General features: G+C 43.1%; 1 protein-coding gene across 3 annotated transcripts in view; it reads left to right on the top strand.

The window, feature by feature from the left end:
• LOC123763553 (nephrin) overlaps positions 1-26316 on the top strand; it is a 420310-nt gene that overhangs the window by 323865 nt on the left and 70129 nt on the right. For all 3 annotated transcript variants that reach the window (XM_069304620.1, XM_069304619.1, XM_069304621.1), the window contains exon 2: positions 3627-3759. In XM_069304620.1, the coding sequence (XP_069160721.1) occupies positions 3627-3759 (133 nt within the window). The remainder of the gene's footprint in view (positions 1-3626; positions 3760-26316) is intronic.

Below are 26316 nucleotides of genomic sequence, written 5' to 3'. Positions count from 1 at the left end.
AGCCTCAGGTACCATGGGAGACAAGCAAAACGCACATGTAATATACACACACTTTGCAAAAGCTTTCGACAAATGTGACCATAGTGCTATTGCGCACAAAATGCTTGCAAAAGCAATTACTGGCAAACTAGGGAGATTGATCTTCAACTTGCTAACGAACAAAACGCAGAGTGTAATAGTCATCACAGTAAACTCCGGATCATCTACTGTGAAAAGCTCAGTCCCCCAAGGTACCATACTTGCTCCGGTACTTTTTCTCATCCTGATATCAGACAGATAAAGATGCAAACTACAGCACTGTCATCATTTGCAGATGACAATAAGATATTCATGCGAGTAGACAATATAGAGGACACAGCAAACCTCCAATCGGATGTAAATCAGGTCCTTCAATGGGCCTCAGATAATAATATGATATTTAATGAAAATAAGTTCCAGCTCCTCCTATGGAATAAATGAAAATTTCAAAATGGGAACAATATATAAAACAAAATCAAATGACACTATAGAACGAAAAAGCAATGTAAAGGATCTAGGAGTAATCATGTCAGAAGACCTTACCTTTACTGAACACTATAAAGTAGCTGTTACGACTTCAAGAAAAATTACAGGTTAGTTAACAAGAACCTTCCAAACATGGGATGCCATAGCAATGATGATACTTTTTAATACACTAGTGCTCTCTAGGGTGGAATATTGTTGCACTCTAACAGTTCCATTCAGAGCTGGAGAAGTTGCTGACCTAGAGAGCGTGCAAAGATCCTTTACCGCTGGAATCCACTATAGAAGTCATCTTAATTATTGGGACCGATTAAAAGTTCTAAATCTGTATTCTCTAGAGCGCAGGCGAGAGAGATACATAATAATCTACACGTGGAAGATATTAGAGAGACTGATACCAAACCTGAACCCAGAAATAACACCACATGAGACCAGAAGACATGGCAGGATGTGCAGAATACCCCCGTTGAAGAGCAGAGGTGCAACAGGTACTCTCAGAGAGAACTCTATCAACATCAGAGGCCCGAGACTGTTCAACACGCTTCCACTACACAAAAGGGACATAACTGGCCGACCCCTCACAGTGTTCAAGAGAGAACTATCAACATCAGAGGCCCGAGACTGTTCAACACGCTTCCACTACACATAAGGGACATAACTGGCCAACCCCTCACAGTGTTCAAGAGAGAACTATCAACATCAGAGGCCCGAGACTGTTCAACACGCTTCCACTACACATAAGGGACATAACTGGCCAACCCCTCACAGTGTTCAAGAGAGAACTATCAACATCAGAGGCCCGAGACTGTTCAACACGCTTCCACTACACATAAGGGACATAACTGGCCGACCCCTCACAGTGTTCAAGAGAGAACTATCAACAGCAGAGGCCCGAGACTGTTCAACACGCTTCCACTACACATAAGGGACATAACTGGCCGACCCCTCACAGTGTTCAAGAGAGAACTATCAACATCAGAGGCCCGAGACTGTTCAACACGCTTCCACTACACAAAAGGGACATAACTGGCCGACCCCTCACAGTGTTCAAGAGAGAACTATCAACATCAGAGGCCCGAGACTGTTCAACACGCTTCCGCTACACATAAGGGGCATAACTGGCCGACCCCTCACAGAGTTCAAGAGAGAACTTAATAAACACCTCCAAAGTATTCCTGATCAACCAGGCTGTGATTCATACGCCAGGCTGCGAGCAGCCGCGTCCAACAGCCTGTTTGCCCAGACGACCAACCGGGAGGCCTGATCGGAGACCGGGCCTCGGGGCTCTTGATCGCCCCAGAAGCTACACACTGTAGACACAAGGTAGGCAGGGAAGATTACTGTAAATTAAACATCTCTAGTTTTTAAATAACTCAACTCACATGAAATAAAATAAAATTGACGACGTTTCGGTCCGTCATGAACCTTAACACAATGTTATTGTGACTTATTCCCAGTATATGAACATCAGAGTGATGAAAACCGTAAATTTAAAGTGAATACAAAGTAAGAATTTCGACCTTTTCTGCCAGTGCTATCTAGTCCTCTTCTATACCTTATGCCCCCCCCTCATTCTTGCTTCTTATCCACCTCTTCATAACGGATCACCTTCTCCTACTCAACCTCTTCTTTCTCCTGCTCCTCCCCCTCCTCCTGCTCCTCCTGCTCCTCCTGCTCCTCCTCCTCCTCCTGCTCCTCCTGCTCCTCGGGCCTCTGGTCATTTCCCGCCAAAGTTGCGGCAGGTCGCCCCATATATCCTTCTCCAGATGACTCCTCCGCGCTCACTAAAAGAGGACGAAGCAAAAATTGTGTCTAATTACTTGCAACAACTTGCCATAAGTTGTGTGTTGTGTGGCAACACTGACGCAGACGTTGTTTAAAGGGTGCCATTGGTGTTTAAAGGGTGCCATTGGTGTTTAAAGGGTGCCATGGGTGTTTAAAGGGTGCCATTGGTGTTTAAAGGGGGTCACGGGTGTTTAAATCGTGCCATGGGTGTTTAAAGGGTGCCATTGGTGTTTAAAGGGTGCCATTGGTGTTTAAAGGGTGCCATTGGTGTTTAAAGGGTGCCGTGGGTGTTTAAATCGTGCCATGGGTGTTTAAAGGGTGCCATTGGTGTTTAAAGGGTGCCATTGGTGTTTAAAGGGTGCCATTGGTGTTTAAAGGGTGCCGTGGGTGTTTAAATTGTGCCACGGGTGTATAAAGGGTGCCACATTTGTTTAATGGTTGCCGCAGGTGCTGAGTCCTTAAGTGCTCTACTTACATCTCTTGACGTATAAGTGGACTACGGAGGTCCGAGCGGCTTACATAAATGGACGTTTTCACTTTTATATAAAAAGTCATTTTGTACAAGAATTTTGGAGCAAGTGGCATCATCGTACAAAGACATATTTATGAAAATTCTTCGGTTCGAGCCCATTTTCTATGTGTTTTTTTTAGTTTACCATCAAATATTTGCTATTTTCTTTGAGTCGTTAGAGAGAAACTTAAAATTATGGAGTGCCTTTTCTCTTCAAATTTCAGGGCTTGATATAGCATAATCTGAATTTAATCAATACGAAAATTTGTATTTCAAATAAAATATATTTTTTCTTTCATATTTTCGACATTTTTAGCTTTTATTTAAAAAGAAGACCATAAAAATATATTACTGTTAGAATTTTTGTATTTAAATTGCTCAAATTCGTGTCACCTGAAGCATAAGTTGATTGGTTAAAGGTTAACTCAGGTACATAAAGGATAAGGCAGGTGTCTATAAGAGGTAAGTCTGATGTTGCGTAGAAAATGGCACTGGTGTTGTGTGAAAGTGACAAGAAATGGGATTGCAAAGAAAATGGGGTAATAATGGGAGAATGGTGCGTTTATACGGTATTTGAGAGCAGACACCAAGGGCGTAATTCTGGTAACTGCGTTATACGCATGCGTATAAAGATGCATAGGGGCGATCAAATTGCTTTATCCCCCTCAGGAACTAACTCTTTATTTCTTCTTTGGTGGTGGTGATGGTGGCGCTTCTCCTGCTGGTGGTGCTACTACTACTCCTGCTGGTGGTGCTACTACTCCTGCTGGTGGTGCTACTACTACTCCTGCTGGTGGTGCTACTACTACTCCTGCTGGTGCTGTGGCAGGTCCGCTGACGGTGGTGTACGCTGTGGAGTCCGGCCGGGTTCTGCTGCCCTGTGATGTGGCGCCTCCAATACCCACAGATGACACCATTCTCGTCCTCTTCTACCATGGCGACATTGGTACTCCCATATACAGGTATGGAGTGAGGCAGTTTGTTTACCCTGTGTGTGTGTGTGTACTCACCTAGTACAACTAAGCACAAAAGTACAAACCCGTGTGTGGGTGTGTACTCACCTAGTTGTACATGCGGGGGTTGAGCTACGGCTCTTTGGTCCCGCCTCCCAAGTGTCAATCAACCGGTTGATTGACATTTTTGACACTCACACGGTTTATGTGTGTGTCAAAATCCAACAGATAAAAAAAAACCGTTGATTTAATGACTAACCTAATTTATTAGGAACTTCCCTAAGCACTTATTAAGACCCTCTCAAGGAACAACCATCAATAACCTACTTTCATAATTTCAATTCCTTTTATCATTTCTGTTTCACTGTCATAATACAATGAGGCTAAGTACACTTTGGGACCAAAGAGCCAAAGCTCAACCCCCGCAAGCACAATTAGGTGAAAACATAATTCCCTCAAAGCAAAAGATCTGAAACAGCGCTGTTCTGAAGTGCAGTGAACCGAACCACCTGAACGTGTAGTTAATCCCATTTAACTGAATTGATCAATCAGTTAATGGGATTATTAATCCCAGTCCCCCCCCCCCCAACACATCTAGAAATTTGCTACGTGATTCCCGCCCTAATGATAAGACTCTAGAGCATTGATGATGTGGAAAATAATGAAGAAAAGAGGCCCCTCGAATCCCAACATCAATATGTCATCAACGTATATCAGGCTCACCAGATGGGAAAATATGCGTTTCCAAATGCAACTTTAACCACACAAGGGGTGATAATGGACCTCCCATATGGCAGCCATCCATACCTTTGGCGGTAGAAATCATTTTGAAAAGAGAAAAAAAGGATGGAAACTGAAAGTTCTGTGTTTTTCGCCCTTTTTTGGGTAACGTTGACTAGCGCGTCACTGTTCACTTTTGTTCTCATATATATATATATATATATATATATATATATATATATATATATATATATATATATATATATATATATATATATATATATATATATATATACTGACTGCATGTCCCCCGACACAGTGTATTATTCTTATTAACTATTATCACAGACATCAAAATAAAGATGCCAGACTCGCAGCTCAAACATATATATTGCATATGACAGAATTTACCTCCCAATTCAAGCCTCACTGAAGTAATTTTGGCTTAAAACGCAAAAAAAATGTGAAGAAGAAATGATTAAAACATTATCGGTCCACATCCTCGCCCGCCACCTTGTTATGCACACAACTCTATCGTCGTGTAAAATGTGGAACTCAGCCACGCATATTAAGTGCGAAATTTCCGCGTAAAATCGCAAATATCGCATTTAGACTCCGACGCAAAACACGCGAAACTCTAAAATTAATGCAGCTCTCCTGTTGTGCCAAACGTGTTTATAGATTTAGCGAAAAGCGAGTTTTTCGTTGTTTATTTGACAATGAATGAAATGAATATCGCTCAGAAATAAGTTTATTCAGTTTCGCAAATTTGTGATTTTTCTAGATAATGTTATTTTTTTTCACACATTAGTGAAATCGAATTTAAGGTGTGAATTAATCTGGTTGTAACGTGGGCTGCCCAGAGCTGTTGATGTGTGTGTGTTGGAGGAGGAGAGTTGCCAGCTTGGAGGTGTACCTTGGAGGAGGAGGAGTGATGCCAGGCTGGAGGTGTACCTTGGAGGAGGAGGAGTGATGCCAGGCTGGAGGTGTACCTTGGAGGAGGAGGAGTGATGCCAGGCTGGAGGTGTACCTTGGAGGAGGAGGAGGAGTGATGCCAGGCTGGAGGTGTACCTTGGAGGAGGAAGAGTGATGCCAGGCTGGAGGTGTACCTTGGAGGAGGAGGAGGAGTGATGCCAGGCTGGAGGTGTACCTTGGAGGAGGAGGAGTGTTGCCAGCTTGGAGGTGTACCTTGGAGGAGGAGGAGTGTTGCCAGGCTGGAGGTGTACCTTGGAGGAGGAGTGTTGCCAGCTTGGAGGTGTACCTTGGAGGAGGAGGAGTGTTGCCAGGCTGGAGGTGTACCTTGGAGGAGGAGGAGTGTTGCCAGGCTGGAGGTGTACCTTGGAGGAGGAGTGTTGCCAGACTGGAGGTGTACCTTGGAGGAGGAGGAGTGTTGCCAGGCTGGAGGTGTACCTTGGAGGAGGAGGAGTGTTGCCAGGCTGGAGGTGTACCTTGGAGGAGGAGGAGGAGTGTTGCCAGCTTGGAGGTGTACCTTGGAGGAGGAGGAGGAGTGTTGCCAGGCTGGAGGTGTACCTTGGAGGAGGAGGAGGAGTGTTGCCAGCTTGGAGGTGTACCTTGGAGGAGGAGGAGGAGTGTTGCCAGGCTGGAGGTGTACCTTGGAGGAGGAGGAGGAGTGTTGCCAGCTTGGAGGTGTACCTTGGAGGAGGAGGAGGAGTGTTGCCAGGCTGGAGGTGTACCTTGGAGGAGGAGGAGGAGGAGTGTTGCCAGCTTGGAGGGGTACCTTGGAGGAGGAGGAGTGTTGCCAGCTTGGAGGTGTACCTTGGAGGAGGAGGAGGAGGAGTGTTGCCAGCTTGGAGGGGTACCTTGGAGGAGGAGGAGGAGTGTTGCCAGCTTGGAGGTGTACCTTGAAGGAGGAGGAGGAGTGTTGCCAGCTTGGAAGTGTACCTTGGAGGAGGAGGAGGAGTGTTGCCAGACTAGAGGTGTACCTTGGAGGAGGAGGAGGAGTGTTGCCAGCTTTGAGGGGTACCTTGGAGGAGGAGGAGTGTTGCCAGCTTGGAGGTGTACCTTGAAGGAGGAGGAGTGTTGCCAGCTTGGAGGTGTACCTTGGAGGAGGAGGAAGAGTGTTGCCAGACTGGAGGTGTACCTTGGAGGAGGAGGAGGAGTGTTGCCAGGCTGGAGGGGTACCTTGGAGGAGGAGGAGGAGTGCTGCCAGCTTGGAGGTGTACCTTGGAGGAGGAGGAGGAGTGTTGCCAGGCTGGAGGTGTACCTTGGAGAAGTGTTGCCAGCTTGGAGGTGTACCATGGAGGAGGAGGAGTGTTGCCAGCTTGGAGGGGTACCTTGGAGGAGGAGGAGGAGTGCTGCCAGCTTGGAGGTGTACCTTGGAGGAGGAGGAGGAGTGCTGCCAGCTTGGAGGGGTACCTTGGAGGAGAAGGAGGAGTGTTGCCAGACTGGAGGTGTACCTTGGAGGAGGGGGAGGAGTGTTGCCAGACTAAAGGTGTACCATGGAGGAGGAGGAGGAGTGTTGCCAGCTTGGAGGTGTACCTTGGAGGAGGGGGAGGAGTGTTGCCAGACTGGAGGTGTACCTTGGAGGAGGGGGAGGAGTGTTGCCAGACTGGAGGTGTACCTTGGAGGAGGAGGAGGAGTATTGCCAGCTTGGAGGAGTACCTTGGAGGAGGAGGAGGAGTGTTGCCAGCTTGGAGGTGTACCTTGGAGGAGGGGGAGGAGTGTTGCCAGACTGGAGGTGTACCTTGGAGGAGGAGGAGTGTTGCCAGCTTGGAGGAGTACCTTGGAGGAGGAGGAGTGTTGCCAGCTTGGAAGTGTACCTTGGAGGAGGAGGAGGAGTGTTGCCAGACTAGAGGTGTACCTTGGAGGAGGAGGAGGAGTGTTGCCAGCTTTGAGGGGTACCTTGGAGGAGGAGGAGGAGTGTTGCCAGCTTGGAGGTGTACCTTGGAGGAGGAGGAGGAGTGTTGCCAGCTTGGAGGAGTACCTTGGTTTCTGGGCTTTGACTTTTGTAGCAATTTGAATTTTAAGTCAGGATTTAGGCCCCGTGGGAGCTACTCGAACAGGTCGGTTCCGGTAGCTCCTTGTTATGTCCGACATACGATTTTGAAATTATTTTACATCCAGCGTACTAGCAGACTCGAACCTCCGACCGTACGAGTGGGAGACGGAACCTCTAACCACTATGTTATTAGCAGCCGTATGAGGAAACATTCAAGAAACAATCGATCGTTGGTTCTAGTCTCCTAGTGCCCAAGTGTGTGTGTTTGTTTCTTGTGAAAAGCCTTCCCAGACAGCAAGACGCCAGCCACCATAGCAGGAAGAATCCAGGAAACTCATATCCTTGATCACTAACATCACTAAAAATGAAACACACACACATTAGCCTAACCTTAATGTATCCCCCCCCCCCTTGTATCCTGTGTCCCCCTTAAAGTATCCTGTATCCCCCTTAATGTATCCTGTATCCCCCTTAATGTATCCTGTATCCCCTTGATGCAGAAGCAGCAGCAAAAATTCCCATTATCATTAATAATGTGTCATTATCCAAACTTGTTAAAAAAAAGGGAATATAATTGACGATCTGGCGACCAACAGACACCCTGGTGGACATAGACTTAAGTCAAGTCTGACTTAAGTCTGGGGCATAAGTCAAGTTATTGTCTAGTAAACATAAGCGATGTAGCTTACCTAAGATTGTAAGTGTCTATTAAATGTTGTTCCATTTTCTTAACAAATGACTTGACATGTAAGCATTTTACATGTTAATGTGTGTCTATATATGTGATCTGTCTCTTATGGCCTTCTCGGAGAGTAAAGAGTGCTTTGAGAAGTGAAGGAAGTGTCAAGAGCAGTGAAGGAAGTGTCAAGAGCAGTGAAGGAAGTGTCAAGAGCAGTGAAGGAAGTGTCAAGAGCAGTGAAGGAACTGTCAAGAGCAGTGAAGGAACTATCAAGAGCAGTGAAGGAACTATCAAGAGCAGTGAAGGAACTATTAAGAGCAGTGAAGGAACTATCAAGAGCAGTGAAGGAACTATCAAGAGCAGTGAAGGAACTATTAAGAGCAGTGAAGGAAGTGTCAAGAGCAGTGAAGGAACTGTCAAGACCAGTGAAGGAACTATCAAGAGCAGTGAAGGAACTATTAAGAGCAGTGAAGGAAGTGTCAAGAGCAGTGAAGGAACTGTCAAGAGCAGTGAAGGAACTGTCAAGAGCAGTGAAGGAACTGTCAAGAGCAGTGAAGGAACTATTAAGAGCAGTGAAGGAAGTGTCAAGAGCAGTGAAGGAAGTGTCAAGAGCAGTGAAGGAAGTGTCAAGAGCAGTGAAGGAACTGTCAAGAGCAGTGAAGGAAGTGTCAAGAGCAGTGAAGGAAGTGTCAAGAGCAGTGAAGGAACTGTCAAGAGCAGTGAAGGAACTGTCAAGAGCAGTGAAGGAACTGTCAAGAGCAGTGAAGGAACTATTAAGAGCAGTGAAGGAAGTGTCAAGAGCAGTGAAGGAAGTGTCAAGACCAGTGAAGGAACTATCAAGAGCAGTGAAGGAACTATCAAGAGCAGTGAAGGAACTATCAAGAGCAGTGAAGGAACTATTAAGAGCAGTGAAGGAAGTGTCAAGAGCAGTGAAGGAACTATCAAGAGCAGTGAAGGAACTATCAAGAGCAGTGAAAGAACTATCAAGACCAGTGAAGGAACTATTAAGAGCAGTGAAGGAAGTGTCAAGAGCAGTGAAGGAACTGTCAAGAGCAGTGAAGGAACTATCAAGAGCAGTGAAGGAACTGTCAAGAGCAGTGAAGGAACTATCAAGAGCAGTGAAGGAACTGTCAAGAGCAGTGAAGGAACTATTAAGAGCAGTGAAGGAAGTGTCAAGAGCAGTGAAGGAACTGTCAAGAGCAGTGAAGGAACTGTCAAGAGCAGTGAAGGAACTATCAAGAGCAGTGAAGGAAGTGTCAAGAGCAGTGAAGGAAGTGTCAAGACCAGTGAAGGAACTATCAAGAGCAGTGAAGGAACTGTCAAGAGCAGTGAAGGAACTATTAAGAGCAGTGAAGGAAGTGTCAAGAGCAGTGAAGGAACTGTCAAGAGCAGTGAAGGAACTATCAAGAGCAGTGAAGGAACTGTCAAGAGCAGTGAAGGAACTATCAAGAGCAGTGAAGGAACTGTCAAGAGCAGTGAAGGAACTATTAAGAGCAGTGAAGGAAGTGTCAAGAGCAGTGAAGGAACTGTCAAGAGCAGTGAAGGAACTGTCAAGAGCAGTGAAGGAACTATCAAGAGCAGTGAAGGAACTGTCAAGAGCAGTGAAGGAACTATTAAGAGCAGTGAAGGAAGTGTCAAGAGCAGTGAAGGAACTGTCAAGAGCAGTGAAGGAACTGTCAAGAGCAGTGAAGGAACTATCAAGAGCAGTGAAGGAAGTGTCAAGAGCAGTGAAGGAACTATCAAGAGCAGTGAAGGAACTATCAAGAGCAGTGAAGGAACTATTAAGAGCAGTGAAGGAAGTGTCAAGAGCAGTGAAGGAACTATCAAGAGAAGTGAAGGAACTATCAAGACCAGTGAAGGAAGTGTCAAGACCAGTGAAGGAACTATCAAGACCAGTGAAGGAAGTGTCAAGAGAAGTGAAGGAACTATCAAGACCAGTGAAGGAAGTGTCAAGAGCAGTGAAGGAACTATCAAGAGAAGTGAAGGAACTATCAAGACCAGTGAAGGAAGTGTCAAGACCAGTGAAGGAACTATCAAGAGAAGTGAAGGAACTATCAAGACCAGTGAAGGAAGTGTCAAGACCAGTGAAGGAACTAGCAAGAGAGAACACAGAGCCACTACGACTATATAGCACTGGGAAGGGGTCTGTATAGGAATTTGGGATGAGACGGAGGGGGGAAAGGAATGGTGCCCAACCACTTGTAGACGGTCGGGGATTGAACACCGACCTGCATGAAGCGAGACCGTCACTCTACTGTCCATCCCAAGTGGTTGGCCTATATAGTTTAGTGCTTTTTTAGGGGGGTCCCCCATGTGTGCTTGTATATGTTCTCTGTCTTATCTTCTTGAGGTTATCTTGAGGTTATCTTGAGATGATTTCGGGGCTTTAGTGTCCCCGCGGCCCGGTCCTCGACCAGGCCTCCACCCCCAGGAAGCAGCCCGTGACAGCTGACTAGCACCCAAGTACCTATTTTACTGCTAGGTAACAGGGGCATAGAGTGAAAGAAACTTTGCCCATTGTTTCTCGCCGGCGCTTGGGATCGAACCCAGGACCACAGGATCATAAGTCCAGTGTGCTGTCCGCTCGGCCGACCGGTCTTCCTTCTATTTCAAAAATCTCTGCCGCTGTGACTAACGTAGTAACGATTAACGATAACGATAACGATAACGATTAACGATTAACGATAACGTAGTAACTCTAGGCCATGTTGCATAAGTAATTCGAAATATTGCATCATTGCAGTGGAATCCGTTGGTTAGAAGGCGCGCAATATCTTCACATTTTGCCGGGTAATGCAAGGGAAAGCGTCGTTAAGTTCATTAAACGCCTTGTCGTTTGATATCATTATCCCCCAGATGCTTAACGTGTCGTTTTTAAGGAGACCTCGCTGTGTCATGTGTCCTGTATTATCTTTAAGTTTGGCGTATTTCCATGTCTAAGATCATAAACTTGTTACTGGAGGCTGTCGTGGTATTTTCTGTCTGGTCGAGGAAGACTTTTAGTGATGGGGGCCTGACGGATGGGTGGACAGCGCTTCGGATTCGTAGTCCTGAGGTTTCGGGTTTGATCCCCGGTGGAGGCGGAAACAAATGGCCAGAGTTTATTTCACCCTGATGGCCCCTGTTCACCTAGCAGTAAATAGGTACCTGGGAGTTAGACAGCTGCTACGGGCTGCTTTCTGGGGGGGGGGGTGTAACAAAAAGGTGGCCTGGTCGAGGACCGGGCCGCGGGGACGCAAAGCCCCGAAATCATCTCAAGATAACCTCAAGATGGGTGACGTTTCTCAGGGTCTTCTAATATAGGTAGTTGTCTTGGTCAAAAGATAACACGAAGCTGTGATTTGTACTTTTGGTCTAATGTGAGGAAAAGAACTCACAGAATTTTGAAATATATTTTTTAATTTTTTTTAAGAACTAATTTCATGGGGTGCAGAGGCGTTATGTCAACACGACAAAGACTTTTATCCCATCAGCATTCTTTCGTATTTTTCCACTGGAAATTCCCTAAGCTTCGTGCAAATAAATGATTTTGAAACCTCTCCAGAAATACATTATGGAAGATACCAAGCTTCTCTGGAGTGACAGTCTGTCCCATGCTGTTTGTTTTTTTGGTTTGTTCAATGACCCGTGGCTCTCAGCTGCCTTCCTGCAAGATAATTCCTTATCTGTGTGTTGTCTACATTGGCACACACTATATCGAAGACTTTTTATTTCTTAAATCCTTATAGCCAAGAACACTTTTATCTAACATCCTTGACAGTGTTTCTAATGACAAACGTCTGTAAACACACCAGTTTTACCATTATACGCGTGGAAGAAACACTACTAGCGATAGTTGGCATTATACAGACGTTTAATTTCAACGGGTTCATTTGTCTGGTCAGCAGCCATTAGTGTCGCATCACATCTCCTCTGGCCAACTACCTGGTGTATTTTAACTTAAAGAAATCACACAGCAGCGGCCTTAAAGTCAATATAGTGCTCAGGGTTCAGGCAAGAATGATTTAATTTTGCCTTCAAAACCAATCAATCTCTGAAGATCACCGTATCTCACTGACCAACAACTAGCGAGTATACAATAGTCTTGATCATAGTCTAACTCTCTATAGTCTAACTCAGTTTATCTCTGGGAGTATGCATCTCTCAGCGTCTAGCTATCGGACAATCAGCTTAAATACCCCCCTTCCATCAGGCGCCTGAATTCGAGAGAATAGCTGCTGCCTCTCCATGGGAAAACATTGCCAACTGGCCAAGACGAAGGCTTTATAGCGACTGTTGGGAGAGAAAATCACATTAACCGATAATCGCAAGTTGATTTACTTCTTTACAAACCTGGATTAATAGGGTCGTTTACATAATTTTACTAAGGGTCGTTTACATAATTTTACTAAGGGTCGCTCGTGTTTAACAAATTAAATACTTTCCAGTGTACTTCAAGGAAGTGATAGTGGAGAAGATTGGAACATTATATAGCTTGACTTTAGCAAAGTCTGTGATCCTGTGACTAACGAAAGGGTCATTAGAACGGCAGAGTTGCGTGATATTCCGGGTTATACTAAGCCGGATTAGGCTCTGGTTATTTCTGGAGAGACACACAACGTTAGACGCCCGTCTTGACTTGGTGATTGCTTTTGATAGAGGATCATTCTCTCCTCCTATGGGCAGTGTGGTGTGGTGGTTAGTGCTGGAGAGAGAGAGAGAGAGAGAGAGAGAGAGAGAGAGAGAGAGAGAGAGAGAGAGAGAGAGAGAGAGAGAGAGAGAGAGAGAGAGTTTTGAAGATAACCAAGGGCCAGATTCACGAAAGCACTTACGCAAGCACTTACGAACGTGTACATCTTCCCTCAATCTTTGACGGCTTTGGTTACATTTATTAAACAGTTTACAAGCATGAAAACTTCCCATTCAACTGTTGTTATTGTTATAAACAGCCTCCTGGTGCTTCGGAGCTCATTAACTGTTTAATAATTGGAAACAAAGCCGCCAAAGATTGAGAAAAGATGTACAGGTTCGTAAGTGTTTGCGTAAGTGCTTTCGTGAATCTGGCCGCAGAAATGCCAGATCAATGATTCTAGCACGAATCTTTCCTACATTTCTTATTTTCATTTTCCCTAGAGAAGAAAAACAAAATATTATCCCGACAAAGTTCATATAAAAACTTGTATTATGCCTGAAGCGTGTTCCTAAAGGATGCGACGTTTGGCTAAAGCTCTCTTTCAGCATCTCCGGAGGCAGAGAAAAGTGACGATTTCTCAGTAGATCTGACGCTGTATGTACCATGTAGGATGAGATGAGATGTTATACCCCCAAGTTGAGAGGACTGGGAGTAATTCAATACAGCCTTGTCGTTGGGTGGCTGGGGTTCGAAGTGGGTTCGTGGGTGTTGTGTCGAGATGAGGTGAGCTGAGGTCACACAACCAGATCATCCCCCGAGGAATAATCGACAGAATATTTCTCCCGCAATCATCGCATTGACGACAGGATGTTAGACATTGCCGAAGTATTACGTGTCAAAGATGTGTGAGTCTGAAAGGGGAAGCTCAAGATGTTAAGCTTTCTTTGAAGCCATATGTAAGTTAAGCTTACTTTGAAGCCATATATAAGTTAAGCTTACTTTGAAGCTATATGTAAGTTAAGCTTTCTTTGAAGCCATATGTAAGTTAAGCTTACTTTGAAGCCATATATAAGTTAAGCTTACTTTGAAGCCATATATAAGTTAAGCTTACTTTGATGCCATATATAAGTTAAGCTTACTTTGATGCTATATATAAGTTAAGCTTACTTTGAAGCTATATATAAGTTAAGCTTACTTTGAAGCCATATGTAAGTTAAGCTTACTTTGAAGCCATATATAAGTTAAGCTTACTTTGAAGCCATATATAAGTTAAGCTTACTTTGAAGCCATATATAAGTTAAGCTTACTTTGAAGCTATATATAAGTTAAGCTTACTTTGAAGCTATATGTAAGTTAATAGATAGTGGCTAAAGAAGACAAACGCACAAATACATACAGAATCGATCTATTAGCTCTTGGATCCCGCCTTTCTAACCAGTCAATTTTGTCTCTATTATGTCTACTACATATATTTCTCTTTAACACGCACACACACACACATCACCAGGAAGCAGCCCGTAGCAGCTGTTTAACTCCCTGGTACCTATTTACTGCTAGGTGAACAGGTGCATCAGGGTGAAAGAAACTGCCCATTTGTTTTCCGCCTCCGTCGAGAATCGAACCCGGGCCATTAGGACTACGACCCCCAAGCGCTATACACTCAGTCGCGAAGCCCCTGTGTGCGTGTGTGTGTGTGTGTGCGTGTGTGTGTGTGTGCGTGTGTGTGTGTGTGTGTGTGTGTGTGTGTGTGTGTGTGTGTGCGTGTGTGTGTGTGTGTGTGTGTGTGTGTGTGTGTGTGTGTGTGTGTGTGTGTTAGAAATATATGTAGTAGACATAACATGAAAAAATAGATTGATTAGAAAGGCGAGGGCCAAGGGCTAATAGCTCGATTCTGCAGGCACAAATAATAAATACAAATATAAAAAAGTACACACACATCAAAAGAATAACATCGGCGGCGTATGCGAGGCTCACTAACATCAGAACTGCCTTTGTACACCACATATGTAAGACCAATCCTGGAGTATGCGGCCCCAGCATGGAGCCCGTACCTTGTCAAGCACAAGACGAAGCTGGAAAAAGTTCAGAGGTATGCTACTAGGCTAGTCCCAGAACTAAGAGGCATGAGTTATGATGAAAGACTGCGGGAAATGCACCTTATGACACTGGAAGACAGAAGAGTGAGAGGAGACATGATCACTACCTACAAAATTCTCAGAGGAAGTGACAGGGTAGGTAAAGATAAACTGTTTAACACGGGTGGTACGCGAACAAGGGGACACAGGTGGAAACTAAGTACCCAAATTAGCCACAGAGACGTTAAAAAAAAACTTTTTCAGTGGCAGAGTAGTTAACAAGTGGAATACATTAGGCAGTGATGTGGTGGAGGCTGACTCCATACACAGTTTCAAATGTAGATATGATAGAGCCCAGTAGGCTCAGGAACCTGTACACCTGTTGATTGACGGTTGAGAGACGGGACCAAAGAGCCAGAGCTCAACCCCCGCAAGCACAACTAGGTGAGTACTCACACACACACACTCAAACAAAGCTGGCGAATATCCAAACAGCATTCAAGAAGCTAAACAAAGAATCTTCCAGAACACTGTTTACTATATAAAGCCAGTACTATAATGTCTGGAAGGGAAGGGAATTGTCGGGAAAGCGCCAAGCCATGACGACTATATAGCACTTGGAAGGGATCAGGATAAGGATTTGGGATGGGACGGAGAGGGAGAGGAATGGTGTCCAACCACTTGGACGGTCGGGGATTGAACACCGACCTGCATGAAGCGAGACCGTCGCTCTGCCGTCCAGCCCAAGTGGTTGGAAGACCATAGTAATAGGAACACAGCGAAGCAAGAGGACATAAGAGTCAGGCCCCCGGAGCCCAGATCACCTCACTGTCAACAAAGACTCAGGAAGTCTCGACCAAGTTCGAGGACTCAACACAGTTGAGACAAATGCAGTGTTTATCACTTGAATTAGTACAAGGTGGCGCCATGGGGAGAAGATACCCTTTGAGACGAGCTACAGAATTACATGGAATCACTTTGTTTATTTACCAATAGTCAGGAGATGGAGGGGATTAAACGGGGTAAAAGTCGAAGTTAACTCCATCTTTTACAACCACTTGGGCTGGACGGTAGAGCGACGGTCGCGCTTCATGCAGATCGGTGTTCAATCCCCGACTGTTCAAGTGGTTGGGGCACCATTCCTTTCCCCCCGTCCCATCCCAAATCCTTATCCTGACCCCTTCCCAGTGCTATATAGTCGTAATGGCTTGGCGCTTTTCCTTGATAATTCCTTCCTTCCTTGACGATTTTTTTGGTGTGCTATAAGGCCTAAGTGTCGGGTCGGAGCCTTTGTATTAGGTGATTGTTAAAGAGGCAGGATCCTAGAGCTGCAGCTCAACCTAGTAAGCACAACTTACAGGGATGTTCCTCTTTGTATGAGTATACACATGGATATGTTAAATTCAGCGGCAAATGTAAAGTTGAATTGCTTAAAAAACAGCCATCAGGATTGGCTATGAATTTCACAATACTAGGAGTGGCAAGAAGCGGGAGACATAATCACAACATACAAGGTAATCATAGAGATATACAAAGTTAACATAGACTGCTCAGCATGCATAGAGACAGAACAGGTGAAGAGTGGAAGCAAAACTGTCAGAGAAACATGAAACAAATTACTTATTCTTTGTATGAAGAGCGAACAAATAAATTGGGAGCACAAGGATGCAAGAGAAGCTGCCTGTGCTCCCTCGGGGTGCTTGTTGCAAACAAACACCTGGGGTAAACAAACTGACGTGTTTGCTGGTAAATAAACAATAAACAAACAGTAAACATCATCTCAAACTAGGTGATGTCGTGTAGTGCTACTCTGCCTCTGGTTGTCATCTTAAGAGCATCATCATCCCACCCCCCCAGCCTCACCCTACAGCATCCCCCCCCCCTCTCCCTCTCCCGCCCGCAGCATCCCCACACACCGTCCCAGACACCCCCGCTCCCAACTCCACTACCTCCACCTCTTCGCTTGGAAAATAGTTGAAGTGCTGGTGGCTGGGTGTACCTGTGGCCCGTGGCGGCGCTCTTCCGCCTCTTCGAATCCCTGTGTTGTCTCAAGTGTACCCTAAGTGTCCTCAGTGAGAGAGAGTGAGAGAGAGAGAGAGAGAGAGAGAGAGAGAGAGAGAGAGAGAGAGAGAGAGAGAGAGAGAGAGAGAGAGAGAGAGAGAGTACCTCAAACAAAGAGTCTTACAATGGTTTCTCTTTGTTTTTGAGTTGATAAATTCCATGACAAGTGTCTCTCTGCATGTCTGACATGGAGATATTAAGAAAATCTTGAGAGCATGACAGCGGCATCGAACTTAGCGTTCTGGGGCACCCCCAGACACAGGTTCAATCCCAACGTCCTGCTCCAATGATATTCTCATACATATATTTATCAATTTATTGTGATTTTACTCTGCATGAGGATAATGTTACTTGGAGCTATCTATACTTCTTCCATGTGTGTATATATATATATATATATATATATATATATATATATATATATATATATATATATATATATATATATATATATATATATGTCGTACCTAGTAGCCAGAACGCACTTCTCAGCCTACTATGCAAGGCCCGATTTGCCTAATAAGCTAAGTTTTCCTGAATTAATATATTTTCTCTTAATTTTTTTCTTATGAAATGATAAAGCTACCCATTTCATTATGTATGAGGTCAATTTTTTTTTATTGGAGTTAAAATTAAGGTAGATATATGACCGAACCTAACCAACCCTACCTAACCTAACCTAACCTATCTTTATAAGTTAGGTTAGGTTAGGTAGCCAAAAAAGTTAGGTTAGGTTAGGTTAGGTAGGTTAGGTAGTCGAAAAACAATTAATTCATGAAAACTTGGCTTATTAGGCAAATCGGGCCTTGCATAGTAGGCTGAGAAGTGCGTTCTGGCTACTAGGTACGACATATATATATATATATATATATATATATATATATATATATATATATATATATATATATATATATATATATATATTGTACACTTTATTATGCAAGGTTATACAGTTACATATCTGACTTTTTACAAAAAGAGAACATTAAGAGGAAATAAGGGGAAGTTTGTTTTCTAGAGGCTGTAGATTTCTTCGAACTCCTCCGACGTCGGGCAGGAACCGAGGATGCAGCGAGCATTCCCCCTCTGGATCGCGACACTGAGGCGCTGGAACAGAAAACTTGCCGCTTTAGGGGTCTCTTTTAGTGTCAATGAGCTTGGAACCAAGATCCTTAAGAAACCTTCTTGCGCTCTCTCACCATGGGCCTAGGGTCTCAGATCCTATTGGAAGAGAAGTTGTACCGGTAATCTAATTCCCTGTACTTGGTCGACTTGTATCTTTCTCTTGTATCACTGCGGCTCCTGCTGTGCCAGCAGAGAGGTCAATGTATGTGGTTGCCAGGGTGGATACTCAAGTATAGTCCCATGCTAACTGTCTGCCACCCTTTCAGGGGTGCAATGTGATTCTGCCTGGTCGGCCGGCAAAGCTAGCAGAGTTATGGTTTAATAGATTGCGGGGCTCTCTCTCTGCAGGACACTATGCAGAGGCAAGGCTCTTAATGATGTCATTGACTTCGTCATGTCTAGAGTCTATCAATATATATATATATATATATCGATCTATATGCATTTATCTATACATACATCTATATGTTTATGTCTATATATATATATATATATATATATATATATATATATATATATATATATATATATATATATATATATATATAAATATATATATATAAATATATATATATATATATATCCCATGTCGGCAATAGGCACGTGTCTAGATCCAGAATCTCTTCGTGTAGCAGTGGTCCTCCGCCTTGGTGCCCCAAATCACACTGAATACAAGTGTATTTGCAACAGGGTGGAAGCAGACCAATACGGACTGCATGGGTTGCATTGCGGAAGCACAAAGGGCTGGCATGCAAGACACAACGAGGTCAATGACATCATCAAGAGGAGCCTCGTCTCAGCTAGGTGTCCAGCGGAGAGAGAACCTCGCATCCTAGTGGACCAGAACCCGGATGACCCCGCACTTCGCCCTGATGGTATCACTATATATCCCTGGAAAAGGAACAAACAATTGGTGTGGTACTACACATGTGTATCCACCCTGGCTGACACCTATGTACACTTCGGTGCTGATCAAGCAGGTGGGGCGGCCAACCACAGGGAAATACCATTACTCAAATACAGGAGATTGGAAGGTCAATACACTTTTGTTCCCATAGCGTCTGAGACACATGGCCCCTGGGGTGGAAATGCCTTGGGATTTCTCAAGGAATTGGGCTCCAACCTCATTGACGTCACCCGAGACCCAAGAGCTGCCAGTTTTTTGTTTCAGCGCCTCAGTGTGGCGATCCAGAGGGAAAACGCCTGCTGCGTCCTCGGGTCTTGTCCGGAAGCGGAGGAGCTTCAGGAGATCCATAACCTTTAAAGTCGTATAACAAGTCGTTGCAAATTACGACTTGTTATACCGAAAATATGGCAAATTATTTAAAACAGCGATAGGTCAAATTTTACCCAAAATCCTTACAGTTTTCAAAATAACGGAAATATGGGAAATCTGACTCATGAGCGTTATTTTTGAGCCGATTTCTTTCCAATTGTATATATTTGGAGTTGTAAATTACGACTTGTTACACCGAAAATATGGCAATTAGTGAAAACAGCGTGGCGTCAAATTTTACCCAAACCCCCGTACAGTTTTCAAAATAACGGAAAAATCGCAAATCTGATTCATGAGCGTTAATTTTGAGCCGAATTCTGGCTCACTGCATATATTTGGAGTTGCAAATGCTGCACAGGCAGGAGATGCTGCCAATCACCGGGAAGCAGCCAAGTCACGTAAATACAGAGACCTTGATCACCACTACAATTTTGTCCCCATTGCCTCAGAGACACATGGTGCCTGAGGTAAAAGTGCTGCTTGTTTTTTGAAAGAGCTAGGGTCCAAGCTAATTGAAACAACTAGAGACCCCTAGAGCCGCCAGTATTCTCTTTCTGCGCCTTAGTGTGGCGATCCAGAGAGGAAATGCTCACTGCATCCATGGCTCTTGCCCGCCATCTGAGGAGCTGGAGGAGCTCTACAACTTGTGACAAGTAGCCTTGTACCCTGCATGTAACCAATGTTGTAACCCTTTTTGTGTAATGAAAATTCAAAATAAAACCTAGATATATATATACACACATTCACAAAGAATAGGGGTGGTAAGAGAAAATATATCAAAGTGTTCAGTGAGGATCCACAAGGTCTTCTCTGAGTACTCTTTATTTTCTTCTCCGAGGCTATGGGTCCCTACCCTTGCACCAGAGGTGGTACCCCTTTTAGGTTATATAAATATATATATATATATATATATATATATATATATATATATATATATATATATATATATATATATATATATATATATATATATATATATATATATATATATATAGGCCATGAAGACAGCACACTCCTAGGAGCTCCCCTGGGGTTGAAAGCCATCGATGAGGTCCTTGATAAGAAAATCGCCGACCTTAAGAGGATGGATGGGAGGATTGAGGATATTGATGCTCATGATGCACTCTACCTCATCACCAGATGTCTGTCCCTCCCCAGGTTAACCTACTTTCTGAGGTGTTCACCATCTTACAGTAGCTAAAAACTAAGTGAGTATGACCGGTTACTGAAATCAATGCTAGAAAAAGCCCTTAACCTCTCTCTTGATGACCTACAGTGGAAACAAGCCTCTCTTCCCGTAAGACTTGGGGCCTCGGAGTTCGAACAGCAACGCAAATCGCTGTTCCAGCCTTCCTGTCCTCCTTATCAGCATCCGACGACCTTGTGAAGGAAATTCTACCTGCCCACTTACATCAGCTGGCAGGTGTACATGATCCCAATTTTACACGCTATGCCACAGAGTGGGCCTCTCGTGCAGGCCCATCACCTCAACCACCATCCCCAAAAGCCCACAAGCAATCCAGCTGGGATGGTCCCATTGTAGACCAAGTTGCTGCAGAGTGCCTGGGTGCTGCAACAACACAACACGACATTGCTCGCCTCACAGCAGTAGCAGCACCACATGCAGGGGATTTCCTGTTAGCAACCCCAATGTCGGCAACTGGCACGCGTCTCACACCACACGCCCTCCGAATTGCTGTGGCCCTCCGCCTTGCTGCCCCAATCCACACCAGATATAGGTGTATTTGCGGCGAGGTGGTGGCTGACAGGTACGGCCACCATGGCCTACTCTGCCAAAGCACAGGGGGATGGCACTCGAGGCACAGTGAAGTTAACGACATCATCAAGAGGAGCCTCACCACAGCTGGATGCCCAGCTGAAAGAGAGCCCCGTTACCTAACGCCCCGTAACTCTGATGCTCTTATTGGTCGCCCAGATGGTATCACAGTGAACCCCTGGAAGAATGGCAAGCAGTTGGTATGGGACTACACGTGCGTATCAACCCTGGCTAACACCTACATTAACCTCAGTGTTGCACAACCAGGTGGCGCTGCTACCCACAGGGAAGCAGCCAAATCCCGTAAGTATAGAGAACTGGATCACCACTACAATTTTGTCCCCATTGCTTCTGAGACACTCGGCGCCTGGGGTAAAAGTGCTACCAGTTTTTTGAAGGAACTGGGTTCTAGGCTCATTGAAACAACAAGGGACCCGAGAGCTGCAAGCTTTCTTTTCCAGCGCCTCAGTGTGGCGATACAGAGGGGAAATGCGCACTGCATCCAGGGTTCCTGCCCGCCATCTGAGGAGCTGGAGGAACTCGACAACCTATAATAACCATCTTTGTAACCCATATGTAGCTCCTTTTTTGTAGCAAAGTTCAAATAAAGTAAATATATATGTGTACATACAAAAGAATGGGGGTGGTAGGAGAAGATAATATTAGTGTTCAGTGAGAAACCACAAGGTCTCCTCTGAATACTTTTTATTTTCTTCTCCGAGGCTATGGGTCCCCACATTGGCACCAGAGGTGGTACCCTCACATATATATATATATATATATATATATATATATATATATATATATATATATATATATATATATATATATATATATATATATATATTATTAAATATGACCGAAAAAGTAAGATTAATAATTCTAACACTATATATATAGTGTTAGAATATATAGTATATATATATATATATATATATATATATATATATATATATATATATATATATATATATATATATATATATATATGTTATTAAATATGACCGAAAAAGTAAGATTAATAATTCTAACACTATATATATAGTGTTAGAATATATAGTATATATATATATATATATATATATATGTCGTACCTAATAGCCAGAACGCACTTCTCAGCCTACTATGCAAGGCCCGATTTGCCTAATAAGCCAAGTTTTCATGAATTAATTGTTTTTCGTCTACCTAACCTACCTAACCTAACCTAACCTAACTTTTTCGGCTACCTAACCTAACCTAACCTATAAAGATAGGTTAGGTTAGGTTAGGTAGGGGTGGTTAGGTTCGGTCATATATCTACGTTAATTTTAACTACAATAAAAAAAATTGACCTCATACATAGAGAAAAGGGTTGTTTTATCATTTCATAAGAAAAAAACTATAGTAAATATATTAATTCAGGAAAACTTGGCTTATTAGGCACATCGGGCCTTGCATAGTAGGCCAAGAAGTGCATTCTGGCTACTAGGTACGACATATATATATATATATATATATATATATATATATATATATATATATATATATATATATATATGTCGTACCTAGTAGCCAGAACGCACTTCTCAACCTACTATGCAAGGCCCGATTTGCCTAATAAGCCAAGTTTTACTGAATTAATATATTTTCTCTATTTTTTTCTTATGAAATGATAAAGCTACCCATTTTATTATGTATGATGTCATTTGTTTTTATTGGAGTTAAAATTAACGTAGATATATGACCGAACCTAACCAACCTTACCTAACCTAACCTAACCTATCTTTATAGGTTAGGTTAGGTTAGGTAGCCAAAAAAGTTAGGTTAGGTTAGGTTAGGTAGGTTAGGTAGTCGAAAAACAATTATTTCATGAAAACTTTGCTTATTAGGGCAAATTGGGCCTTGCATAGTAGGCTCAGAAGTGCGTTCTGGCTACTAGGTACGACATATATATATATATATATATATATATATATATATATATATATATATATATATATATATATATATATATATTATTAAATATGACCGAAAAAGTAAGATTAATAATTCTAACACGAATTTTCTCAATCTTTCGTACATTATGCTTCACTGTTGGAGGTAAATCAAAAATCACTTCTCCAAAATTCATTTTTATTTCTAGTCTGACGCGACACGGGCGCGTTTCGTAAAACTTATTACATTTTCAAAGACTTCACAAATACACAACTGATTAGAACTTGCGTTTCCCTGATTTTATATCTACATTTGAGTGAGGTGGGAAGGGTGATGTGGCATTACATTTGAGTGAGGTGGGAAGGATGATGTGGCATTAACACAAGACAGAACACTAGAGGATATTAATAGGGTATTAAAAGTATCAACACAAGACAGAACAGAAACAATGGGTATTGAATAGAAGTGTTTGTAGAAAGCCTATTGGTCCATATTTCTTGATGCTTCTATATTGGAGCGGAGTCTTGAGGTGGGTAGAATATAGTTGTGCAATAATTGGCTGTTGATTGCTGGTGTTGACTTCTTGATGTGTAGTGCCTCGCAAACGTCAAGCCGCCTGCTGTCGCTGTATCTATCGATGATTTCTGTGTTGTTTACTAGGATTTCTCTGGCGATGGTTTGGTTATGGGAAGAGATTATATGTTCCTTAATGGAGCCCTGCTGTTTATGCATCGTTAAACGCCTAGAAAGAGATGTTGTTGTCTTGCCTATATACTGGGTTTTTTGGAGCTTACAGTCCCCAAGTGGGCATTTGAAGGCATAGACGACGTTAGTCTCTTTTAAAGCGTTCTGTTTCGTGTCTGGAGAGTTTCTCATGAGTAGGATGGCCGTTTTTCTGGTTTTATAGTAAATCGTCAGTTGTATCCTCTGATTTTTGTCTGTAGGGATAACGTTTCTATTAACAATATCTTTCAGGACCCTTTCCTCTGTTTTATGAGCTGTGGAAAAGAAGTTCCTGTAAAATAGTCTAATAGGGGGTATAGGTGTTGTGTTAGTTGTCTCTTCGGAGGTTGCATGGCTTTTCACTTTCCTTCTTATGATGTCTTCGATGAAACCATTGGAGAAGCCGTTATTGACTAGAACCTGCCTTACCCTACAGAGTTCTTCGTCGACTTGCTTCCATTCTGAGCTGTGGCTGAGAGCACGGTCGACGTATGCGTTAACAACACTCCTCTTGTACCTGTCAGGGCAGTCGCTGTTGGCATTTAGGCACATTCCTATGTTTGTTTCCTTTGTGTAGACTGCAGTGTGGAAACCTCCGCCCTTTTCCATGACTGTTACATCTAGAAAAGGCAGCTTCCCATCCTTTTCCGTCTCGTAAGTGAAACGCAGCACGGAACTCTGCTCAAATGCCTCCTTCAGCTCCTGCAGATGTCTGACATCAGGTACCTGTGTAAAAATGTCGTCAACATACCTGCAGTATATGGCCGGTTTCAAGTTCATGTCGACTAAGACTTTTTGCTCGATGGTACCCATGTAGAAGTTTGCAAACAGGACACCTAGGGGAGAACCCATGGCGACCCCATCTACTTGCTTATACATGTGCCCATCTCATCGATAATCATCGGCAGAAATCATCGATAGATACAGCGACAGCAGGCGGCTTGACATTTGCGAGGCACTACACATCAAGAAGTCAACACCAGCAATCAACAGCCAATTATTGCACAACTATATTCTACCCACCTCAAGACTCCGCTCCAATATAGAAGCATCAAGAAATATGGACCAATAGGCTTTCTACAAACACTTCTATTCAATACCCATTGTTTCTGTTCTGTCTTGTGTTGATACTTTTAATACCCTATTAATATCCTCTAGTGTTCTGTCTTGTGTTAATGCCACATCATCCTTCCCACCTCACTCAAATGTAATGCCACATCACCCTTCCCACCTCACTCAAATGTAGATATAAAATCAGGGAAACGCAAGTTCTAATCAGTTGTGTATTTGTGAAGTCTTTGAAAATGTAATAAGTTTTACGAAACGCGCCCGTGTCGCGTCAGACTAGAAATAAAAATGAATTTTGGAGAAGTGATTTTTGATTTACCTCCAACAGTGAAGCATAATGTACGAAAGATTGAGAAAATTCGTGTTAGAATTATTAATCTTACTTTTTCGGTCATATTTAATAATATATGTCTACAGGAAAGACTGCTACCAAAATATACTAATATATATATATATATATATATATATATATATATATATATATATATATATATATATATATATATATATATATATATATATATATACGGTACTCAATCAATCTCAAAATACTTTGACATTAGTACTCAAGAAAATACTTTGCCAAATATTTCCTAAAAAACTAAATCAAACTTCAAAAGTTAATGAAAAATCATTATAATTTAGAAAGACCGAGACAACTTTATCGTCCAGTAAGTTATATGTCTAAAGACCTATTTGCCGGAGACGAAATTAATGTGTTAACTGAGTCGAGAAGTGATGTCTTAAACTTCTCAAATTAGCATTACGAGATGCTTCCCCCACAAGACTTTAATGAGGAGACTGCAAGAAATTGGTTATCAATAGAGTGATGTCGCTTAAAGTGAACTAGTTTGACATTGACGATGATGCATTATGGCGAATGCAATTTGCAACAAGTGTGTGTGTGTGTGTGTGTGTGTGTGTGTGTGTGTGTGTGTGTGTGTGTGTGTGTGTGTGTGTGTGTGTGTGTGTGTGTGTGTGTGTGGTTGGAGATACCCCATGTGCTCACAGTGCTGAGGATTACGGTTAGGTATTTCCCACGTCTCGAACATTACAGCTCGATTACCTTAAAGGACTGGCTAGAACACATCTGAGATCGAAGGATAACTTCGATTTAAATAAGGTCTTTACGTGAGGGGGGTAGAGGGGTAGAAATAGCCTAAGCTACTCTATCCCTTTGAGATTTTTTATCTCTTTCTTTCTTTCTTATCTCTATAAACATACTTGAAAGGTCTTTACGAACATGATAGCTTTTAGTACCTAAGTCAGAAATTTTATGGACTGACTCACTTTTGGAAATATGTTATTTCCAAATAACATATTATTGAAAATATAATATATTTGTAATTTTGGATGAAAATTTGGATACAAAATTGTATGTATAACCCTGTAAAACACTGTTTGAAGTAATGGTGGCGGAGGGGTTGAGAAGCCGTGGAGTAGTGATGGTGAAGAGGAGGATGGAGTGATGGTGAAGAAGAATGGGGGGGGGGAGTAGCTGCCACTACCAGGGAACCAATAAAGACATATGACTGAAGTCAATCCTTTAGATGGTTCAGGTGATTGATGGTGTGGTA

Source organism: Procambarus clarkii, chromosome 52 (genome assembly GCF_040958095.1).
Source record: "Procambarus clarkii isolate CNS0578487 chromosome 52, FALCON_Pclarkii_2.0, whole genome shotgun sequence".
NCBI classification, from domain to species: Eukaryota; Metazoa; Arthropoda; class Malacostraca; order Decapoda; family Cambaridae; genus Procambarus; species Procambarus clarkii.
This window is presented reverse-complemented; position numbering and strand designations above follow the sequence as displayed.